The sequence below is a fragment of the Branchiostoma floridae genome, chromosome 16 (assembly GCF_000003815.2).
Source record: "Branchiostoma floridae strain S238N-H82 chromosome 16, Bfl_VNyyK, whole genome shotgun sequence".
Classification (NCBI taxonomy): Eukaryota; Metazoa; Chordata; class Leptocardii; order Amphioxiformes; family Branchiostomatidae; genus Branchiostoma; species Branchiostoma floridae.
Window position 1 is genome coordinate 10,740,228 of NC_049994.1, and position 10,630 is coordinate 10,750,857.

The window sequence follows — 10,630 nt, forward strand, 5'->3', positions numbered from 1 at the left end:
GGCGTGCTGACGCCAAACGCGACCCGATTCCGGAATCGCTTCTATCAGCTGTGCGAAAAGCCCGATTATCACCCGGTCTCTCCCTGGGACCGCCATGGTCTTAAATGATTTATTCAGCGGTTCAGGGCTGTCAGGTTGGGGCTAAACAAGATTTAAAATGTTTCTTATCTTCCAGGAAGATTATCAGGTAGTTGCAGTGCTATTATCCTGTAGAGCTTAGGACAGGCACCCAGCTGTTCCCGTCATGTGGTTGGAGTTTGTGAAGGATTTGACTCAGCTGGATGGAAGTTTACATGTTTGCTCTGAGAAAAATGTAGTTAGACCTTGATAAAGATAATGCAAAGTTAATACCCACAAACTTTACTTGTGTGATAACATCTCTGCTAAAAAGGAGCAGGTCTTCTTCCATATGTGTTGTTGTCTTTCAAATGGCTTACTAGGATGATGATGATGATGATGGTGATGATGATGATGAAATTGCTCACATTGGGAGGTGAGAATAGATAAAACCTTTCCTGGAATGGTATCAAAAATTGCACAATAAATCTTAAAGGCAGCAAATTTTGTCTTATGTGCAAGACCCTACCTTTCTCAGCATTTTATCTATCATATTTGTTCATCAGCTGTGGTAGGCCACTTTCGATCACATACTCAACAGCAAAACATGGTCACAAGGAAATCTGTTGCTTCAAAGCATTTTATATAATCTTCATCATCTTCAAATTTCAACAATCATTCTATGTCAATTGGCGAATGGTTTTGTTTTGTTTTGACCAACAAATCATAGTCTTTTGGATGTAGTAAACAAGCTTCTAAATCACTTCATTTACCTTGCCTTTTTTTTTCACAGATAAGTAGACCAAGGTACAGCTCGCCCTACCCCTGGCCTCTGAACACTCTCCTGGCCTACCGCAAACAATGGGACGTTCAAAACCAGCTCAAGGCACTGGGATGGTACAGCAAGACTCTGGAAGAGGTGAGGGGACAGGTTCTTCTTGAGAAGATTATAAGTATTGTTAATAGAATGTAGAACACTGACGAAAGTGGATTCCACCTGAAACGTCAGACTGTTTCCAAACTCATATCCAGTTACTCACGTAATTACTATTTGGCATATCTTATTACCTGGATGTTGAACCTTCATCAAAGAATGTAGAACCATTTTATTGTGTTAAGACTGAGTCCAGCTGCTGAAGAATCTGGTCATCCACTGTAGTAGGCACAAGAAAATCTCTGAGTGGAAACTATGCAGCTCCAGTGTCGTCAGTGAGGGATGGTTATGGTGAGAAGTATGACAGTTACCTGAGGATTAATATAGGACTGTCTGTGAGTAAATATTACTAGCTTTGGATGGACAGATTTTTGGAAACGTGCATGATTTCAAAGAATAGGCAATGCTAGACTTCTAAAAAGAGAGCAGTACAAGAAAGTTTGCAAGTACAATAAAGTTTATGTGAGGAGAAATTTATGTTACTTTATTTGAATCTTTCTCATAACTCCAGGGAATTTTGATGTTAACTAAACATGTATTAATGCCTGAGGTTGTATTGATTGCTACTGATTCATGGATACATAAAAAACAGATACGTGAAAGATGCCCTTACCTGTGTTTGTTTCACCTGTAGGTGTATGATGAGGTGGACAACTGCTGCAAGGCCCTGGCACAGAGGCTGGGGAACCACCATTATTTCTTCAAACAGGGGTGAGTAGGATGGTTGGGTGGTGTAAAGGAATCCCCAATCAGTGAAGATAAAAAAAAAAACTCTACTGTAAAGTTTTCCATTCTGGAGAAGAGACTTGACAGGGAAGTTTGAAAAGAAGCTACAAAATAGTATATATTTTTTAACTGTGTTACAATTGCTGTCACAGGCGAGCCTAGCCTCCTTTGCCGACTTCTGGATTTATTTTTTGGGAGCGCTGATTCACGATTTTCAACATAGACTAAACACAAACTCCCTTTGGCAGCATAGCTTAGCCTTAGTTAAAAATCATTGTGTATGTATGTATGTATGAACCCAGGTATATCATCCCCCTTGGGGGCTAAAGGGTATCACAACAAACTTAACTGATAAAAACAATAAAGTAAACTTCAGTTCAGTTCAGTTCATCCTCATATTCATAAGAGGTGCCACTAATAATATCAGACCATGTATCTCTGTCTAGCATGGCGGTTAGCAGGTTGCAGGTTGCGGTCCAAAATTTACTTCTTCTTCAGGTCAATTTGTGTCTACAAAGCACATATAAATCCATATATAAGTTTCCTAGTCGCTATTTCAAAACAAGGAGCATCTACATGGATATCTTGGAAGGAAGAAAAAACATTGTCAGTTCTTTATAATTATTTCAGCTATCCCATTCCCAAAGAAGCAAACACTGTTGGAAACATGACTTCTTAGCTTCAACTCAGCATGCTGCAGGTTTAACTAGTGCAGAAATGTGCCCAACTACACGTATTGATGAAAAGTCAGTGATGAAGATGTCATGATCACAGCCAAGTGTAAAGGCATCACTCAAACTGTCGAAGTGGCACATTGCCCACCAAAGTCTACTTTTGATTGATTTGGTTAGCCGTGATTGTTTGATTGGTTATTTGGCTGGTTTAGTAATTGATGACACAGCAAGATTATCCAACACTGACAGATATACAAAACTTGCTTACATGCACCTTTCTCATGCAGCGGACATCAAAGAACGAAAACTAGGTCAATGAGGCAAACAAACAAACAAAAAAATAATTATAGACTCGTATCCCGTTCAGTTTATCTCATGTATGTAGCAATTTAGAGTAGCGTAGAGATACAAAATAAAAGCATATATGAATGCAAATCATTTGACAGACATGTACCATTCTCTAATTGGTGAATTTGCTAATTACCGTGCTATCATTGGTTGAACTGCTAGTTATGACTGATAGTCTTTTGTTTGCCACATTGGCTTCGTTTTCGATCTATCATGTCCGCTGTGTGAGAAAGGTGTATTGCTTGCATACTGAAGGCACCAGCCATGCATGCTACCCTGCTAAGATCACATGACTGTATCCCGTAGGCCCACAGAGCTTGATGCGGTAATGTTTGGCCACTTGTACACCATACTCACCACCCCCCTCCCTGGGGATATCCTCGTGGACATAGTCCGGCAGTACGGCAACCTCCTCAACTTCTGCATCAGCATTGAAAAGAGGTTCTTCCGAAAGAGGAGCAAGTGATGAGGATTCCTTCGCAGGGTTTGCACTTAGCTCCTGGCCAAGTCTTGTGTGCGCCTCCAACACTCTAACTGGGTTTTCTGTTACCTCTCTCATATAGGTTCTTATAGATGGACTCACTCCAGTACCTTAGACTGAGGGTCTGCATGCTCTTTTCCGTAAGGCGTAGGCAGCCTATTTTTATTTTCCCTAATTCGTAGGGAAAACCATCTTATCTACGTAATTCGTAGGGAGGCGACCAAATTCAGCGTAATTACCTTCCTCAGCGTAATTCTGAATTCAGCTTAAATCGTTGTCGGGAACCCCCCATGCAGACCCTCTAGACTACATGAAAGACTACAAGACACTTTCTTTATCAAAGGTTTTACAGTCCACACACCTTCCTTTGACAGCTAGGATCTGACTTGAAGATGTTAAAACTGTGACCGTGTGACTGACCTTATCCACCAAACTATATCATTTCATGTGTTCTACTGGTACTTCTATTAATTTGCCATATTCAATCTATCCATGTCTATCCATAACATGTAGTTTCTATAGTATATTGAAGTGTTCCCTTTTCTGCTAGAGGTACAGAGGCACTGTGGTAGTTTTTAAAAGATTGACCTATGGCTGAAGCAGATGTATTTCTTTCTAATGTTGTTTGAACATTTCTACCACTAACCTTTGATGTCAATTGCATGAAGTTTGAGTAACATTCTGGCCATGCTTATTAAACTTCTTAAACTGTATTGTACTGAGTGAAAATAATGTTTCCCTTACCTTAAAGTATCAATGAACTCTGGGTCTACTAACCCCCATGTGCAGTCAATGTACCTCATACACAGTATATTGAAAGCCACAAGATCTATAGATGATTCAAATTATGTTGAAAGTAAAACTAGTAGCTCTTGATTTTGTTATAACAGGTTTATTGGATAAAGCAACTGAGATGGCTATCATTGGAATATGGATATTACACTTATTCTCAACGTCTTGGCAAGGTGCCTGGTACATTCCTATGGCTAGATGGTGAAGTGATATCCTGAAATTTGTATTTGATTCCTTCTGAAAATAATTTCATCAGGTCGGTAGATGATAGGACAGAAGAGTTTTCTTTTACACAACCAGTTATTCTCACCTGCTGACGTTCAATGTCTGTCAGACATCTTCCTCAGAGCTTCTAACTGGAGTTCTGCTTCTCGCCGCTATATGTAGCCGATGTAGGTGGCGCTTTTGCCACCACAACGTCAGCAGGTGAGAAAAACTGGTTGTGTAGAAGAAAACTCTTATGTCCTATATTTGATTCCATGCTCCTTGTCTCCACAGCCCAACAGAACTGGATGCTCTAGTGTTTGGCCATCTGTACACCATCCTGACAACCCCCCTCACAGACAACAGCCTGGCAGACATCGTGAAGGAGTACAGCAATCTCATCAACTTCTGCAGACACATTGAGAAGAAATTCTTTGAAGAGAGGGAAAGGGGACCCAAGGATTAGTATGTTCAGTGCTTATCAGATATAATTAAGCTAATCGAAAACTAGGAGCAGTTGAAGGTGTTTACATGTGTTTGCTGCTACGAAGTGTTTGTTGAAAGATCTGTTTCAGATGTGTTACACATCAAGGTGGTGTCTTTTGTAATTGTATGCCTTTATTTGTTTGTAGATTAAGAAAATGTATAGATAGAGTGGTTGTTTCAAATTGGGAGCTAGAGTATCACTCAATATGTACTAAACTGCTCATCGTATTGGCTACCTTTTGAATAGTACTGGCTGAAAATGCTCAAACTCATAGTTACAATAGCTGCTTTTCTGTATTGACTCTCCAAAGCTGTAGGAAGAACCCAATTGCATGTAAACATTGATGTTGTCCAGTTTGAAGGGAAAAAAGATTGATTTCAACAGGAATTCAGTGTGTAAAACAGGTAAGACTAGAACTAGATATGGATAAGGCTGATCCAAAAAACTGTTGGAAGTAGGCAGTCTTTGTGTATGGCTGAAATGGAGTAAAACTCTGTATAGTGTTGGGCACATCCATAGCTATCTGTCACATGAATCTCATCAATAACTGTTGATAAAGTGGGGGAGTATTAATGACAAGTAGACACGTGAAGAAAATTTACAGAGAATAACTGTAGAAGTATTGAAGACAGTTTTGAAAGCATTTTATATTCAAAACAGTGTAAGGTTTCTCAAACTCTGAAAAGGCATTCAAGGAAAATCCTCTTTTATTCAAACCAAACATATGAAATAAAAATCAAGCTGTGTTTATTCAAATTTTCTTGTCTACTTGCAGTTTTTGTGCCTCTGTGTACATGGAGAAGCATCCATTAGAATTCAAAACCCTTAGAAATTCTCTGATCATTCTTGATGAAATAAACAAGGTCAATCTAAAAGATGGGATTAGTGAAAAAAGTTTAATTATAGATAACTATACTAGATCATTAGGCCACACCAATTTAATTTCTTGCTTCTCAGATTTTTTCAGAAAAATATTGGGGCGATCGGCGAAAAAAAAATTTTTTTTAAAGTCTGGGGTGAACTTATATAACACGAAAAAACAAGGTTAGTAGTCAAGTTTTCAGCTTTTCATGGCATGATTTATCCAATGAATCTCTTCTTTGATTTTATACCACTGTTCTGATCATGTAACTACAAAAAAGCTCTCTGATTGGTTTATCAGCAGTATGTGCCCCGGGAATAGGGTTTTTTTTACAGGTCTGCAATAGCAAAACCTATATTATTTTTCTTGGGACTAATTTTTAAAAATTTCCAACTTGGAAAAAAATGGGTCAGGAAATCCGAGAAGCAACAAATTAAATTGGTGTGGCCTTATGGTCTTTTCAAGTGCTTTCAAGACTTAGGATTGGTGGAAGTTCTTGGAGGTATTTTATTGAGTCCAAAGAGGAGCATAATATCATTTTTTAAATGACTTAAATCCTGAAGAAATGAAGAAAATCCTCAATAAATGTACAAATAAATGTACAGATAAAACAACCAAGTAAGTTGACATAAACCAAAGGTTTACCCAAGTCAGACGTTGATCTTTCGTGCTTGTTGAAAAGCTACACACCAAAATTGATTCAATTTTCTCAATTTTATTATGAATTGACCATAGATGAAAGTACATCCATGTACAGATAGTACACTACCTGTAGTACATCAATAAATTCACAGTCAAAATGGTAACAAGGAAGAAAGATTTTGGACCCCAGGAGCTGCCCAATACACATCTCTGTCTTCACACAGGGCTCTGTGATTGTTATTCAAAGGAACCATTGACAGCAACATGTCAATAAGGTTGTAAATAGCAGGCACAAGGCCCTGTAGTGTGAAGTATGATGAGGGGGATTACATTTATTGACAAAAGAGATCATCAACTGTACAACACCATTGTTCACAGGTGCCAAAACTAAAGACCTTTACAATGTACAGTGCTCGGTGAATGATCTCACACCTAATTTTATTATCTCTGAGTGAATTTACAAAATGATGTCCACAGGGAATTTAGATTTTGGTGTTTTTTATTAGAATTTGTAGATATTTCATCCTTTATACTTGAGTTTTGCAGCCAATTTTGTAAGTCTTCTTGAGGAGCACAAATAATTCAGCAAAATCATAATAAAATTTGCTGCATTAGGGCTAGCTCATTGATAAAGCCCCTTTGCAGTAATGAAACAATGTATTCAATAATTGTCCCTGCAAAAAATCAATACCAATTAAGAAGAATGAATAATTGAAGAGAGAGATTTCCACTGCAAAGCGGGTCCTTTGGTATGTACAGAATCAAAGAGCACCCTTTTAACTAGGGTGGTGTGGGTTATTTGTATGCAGATTGGGATTGAATGGATGGGTTCAACCAGGGGTCATCCCAGGATGAGATTCTTTGGGTGAAATTCCACCTTTTGGCAGTTTTGCAGTTACATCACTTAAAGGAGAAAATATAGACAAGGCAAACTAAAAGGTCAAATACAGAAATATGACCTTATATGCAGAAGGCATGGAAAATATTTCAGTCAAATCCAAAGATATTTCTCATTGGGAATTTTGCTGTCTTTTCTCCACATTTTCGATGACTTTTAGGATCTCTTAGTAAAGCCAACATTACAAGTAAATGCCAGAAGTAGTGACCACAGTTACAGATATGAAGAAATGACAAGGTTGGAAGTCTCACAAAATCTCTGCTGTGTTGATGCCTTCAATGGTGAAGATGATTAATTCTGAGAAGAACAATACTTAGTAGCAACATCAACTGTGCCCTGAAATAAGAGTAAAATAACAGCAGTCTATAAACTATGTACAGTTATAGTATGCCAACATTCTCTCCCGGTGGAATGTAAGACTTTTATACAAATGTGTTTAGATCATCATCTGAACTTTTTGAATTACATTCCATATCTGTAGAATTTATACTAGAAAGCAAAATACTGTTATGTCTAGATCAAACAGTGGAAAAGCAAAGTATTGCATACCCATGTACTTTCTAATGCTAAATTCATTGTTAAACAGTGCACATTTGATGTCATTGGCTGAATAGGACGCTCTTTTTTTATCAACCTTGACACTGGGAGAGTTAAATGGTTCTTTCTTGTCTTGACATTTTGATTTACTTCCAACAGCAGATGTTTACATAGCAGGTGTCCATACACTTGATACAGCACTGTTAGACAATCAGCACTGCTTAGATACAGATAGATTATACCTACATGTCACAGTACTTTATCTTCTAGTATGGATTTTTAAACGTCTGTACTGTACAGTAATATTCCCATTCCAATTGTTTTGAGTTTCTTCGGGAACTCAAAATGTCAATTCTAATTCCCCATACAGAGTATTGAATCAGATGCCTTTTAGCTATGAAGGCAGGGAGCTTCTTTTTCATAAACTTGGACAGAGCTTGAAGAGAACACTCCTGACAGGAGATGAACTCTGGAGGACACTGGCATCCCTGCTTCTTCCTTTATCCATATTCCTCCAATAATTCACTCAACTACCAGTAGCAATGTCAGCAGGCTTCTCATAAATTCATATTAAATATTTTGTCACCTCATTTTTCATACCAGGAAGCTGTCAGAACTGCCATGCAACAACTTTCATCATCTTCGCTTCCCTGTCACTTCCAGAACTTCCCACAATCCCATGGGCTCCCTCCGCAGCTTCTCCGTGTCCCGCGGGTTATCACGCAAAATTTCCCACAATCCCCGGGGGTTTGACCACTAGGTTGCTTTCACCTGACAGCACTCTTACTTTTCTTTCCCACAATCCCCTGGGTGTTGGAGCAGGCTTCCCACAATCCCATGAGGCGACAGGCAATATCTTGACAGTGCTCGCTAATTGGTAGCTTCACAGCCCACAGATATCAGAGAGGGGACTAATCCTGGCTCATGCTACCCCCTGGTATATCAATATTTCCCAGCTCACAAGACTTCAAACAAGACAGGTGCAGAGCCCTCTGCTGCCAGCCTCTGATCTGCCTCTACGCTTGGAAACGGCTGGATTTTGGGACAGATCTGCCGGATTACCTCTCTTCTCTTAAATGGCGATGATAAACGAGCTGGCAGAGCGTTGCCGTGGCAACGGTGTCCAATTGAGCGCAAAAGTCAATACCACACTCAGAATATCAAACAGGGACAGAAGGTTTCAAAGCAAGAGGGAGATGTCACACCCTCGCAGCCTTCAGTATTTTTCCTGGATGCCCCGATAACATCCAGCGGGACGTTATTAAAAGTGAAAGTGATTTTTAAAGGCTTTGTACGTCTTCCTCCATCCTCCATCCTGACAGGAGGGCAGTCTCCCTGTGACAACAGCACCCCTAGCAGGACGGCAAAGAACTGCAGTTCTGTTTACTGCGTCATAAAACGGCTGCGTAATAGCAGGTCGTTTCACAGATAGTGCAAATCCCGTGCTGCTGTATAATTGGAAAGACATAGGTTATTTCTTTATTACTGGGATTACTTGGACCAGCAACTTTGCAAAGCTGGCAATTTGGAACCAAGTAGTTCGTCAACCGAGTAAGATGTCTTGAAGAAAGTAGGGGCCATTCTTGAGTGTGATTTCTAACCTGTTCTTAATGTGTCCCAACCATTTGGATCATGCCCCAATCTGCTAGATTGCCGTTCAGGTAATTCCTTAAGTCGACAGTGTGGCATGATCTGCATGTCTATATGGACAAATGGCTAATTTGTACTATTTGGGTGTCAGTCTCATGTTGAAGTGGCAGGATTCCTTATGGGGGGGCTTAAAGCAGATTAAGTGACTTGCAAGTCTTGAATCCCGATGATGATATACCAGGTACTTCACCTGAGCTTACCACTCAAATGGCCACGTGAAGCGATATCGTTCTATTACGCTAATACCGAAACCGCAGCTAAAACCTCAGAATGGCCCGCGCTCCTCTCTGTCCAAAATGGCCGTCGGTGAAAAATGTGGGCACTTACTGGAAGCAGGGTTTTGAGAGGGGATTACGAGTCACAACAGACCAGCTGGGAAAAAATCTTGGCTTGACCAGAAATTACCTCTCCTGGTAACCCACCTGACAGTCTCTTTGGCTTCAGACTAGCAGATTACAAGCCACGATCCATCACGGGCAAATTTCAGCCCCTCAGATCGCGGCAGAGTCAAACGGAGTGCAGCTAGCCTTGAAGCTCTCTGCTTTTTTTTTGTACAAGGGCAAGCCACATCTGAAGGAGTTCTACTGCTCGCTTCTTCACTAAAGTTTGGAGCATTCCAACATCCTTGACAGGTGGCGTTTCAAAAGGGAAATACTGAAATTTGATTTAACCATGGATATTCCTATATGTGTAATTGGGATCTCAGAAAAAATGTGAAGATACTCACGAACAGTATTAGGAATCACGACATGTTGTGTCAGAAATTTGTTATGTGCTAACAACATTACAGACATTCAAGATTCCAAGATTAAAACAACTTGTTCTGGGAGGGGGGTAGACTTGAGGTCACCTTGATGGAGTATTATCTGCAAACCGTTTGGATACCGAGGGCCATCCAAATGTGAATAAACGAGCACCGCGCTCTTGAACCAGCGGCATGGAGGTTGGACCTGATCGTAATTTTGAACGACGGCGTGCGTCCAGCGCGGCGGGCGTTAATCCCGGTCTGCGCAGTGCCACACGTCATTGTCATAGGGTAGATTATGTGGGATGGACACTTGTCTCAGGAAGGGGAGGGGGAGAGCAGAGTTTCACACTTTTCATCACACATCAGTTCTTATTGTAACTGTACAGCACTACATGCTAACACTTGTCACAAAATCATCGAAAAAGCTTGATTTGCCGAGCTTACCATTTCTGCTTTTCAGTTTTTGGTGCAGAAGTAACTTTTTACCATCCAATTTCTACCGGGGCTCCTTACACTTGCAACCCTAAAAAAGGGTAAGGAGTGTAAGGAGCACTGGTAGAAATACAAAATGTAGGATAGTACCCAGGCTA

General features: G+C 40.1%; 1 protein-coding gene across 3 annotated transcripts in view; it reads left to right on the top strand.

Moving 5' to 3' along the window:
• The window catches only part of LOC118403237 (metaxin-2-like), a 34,210-nt gene extending 28,751 nt beyond the window's left edge, over nt 1-5,459 (top strand). For 2 of the 3 annotated variants that reach the window (XM_035801840.1, XM_035801842.1), the window contains 3 exons: nt 851-976; nt 1,626-1,702; nt 4,511-5,459. In XM_035801840.1, the coding sequence (XP_035657733.1) occupies nt 851-976; nt 1,626-1,702; nt 4,511-4,682 (375 nt within the window). In that variant the 3' untranslated portion in view covers nt 4,683-5,459. Of the gene's footprint in view, nt 1-850; nt 977-1,625; nt 1,703-3,045; nt 3,224-4,510 lie in introns of all 3 variants that reach the window. The other variant, XM_035801841.1, reaches the window with a different exon arrangement.
• Nucleotides 5,460-10,630: the final 5,171 nt, after the last annotated feature.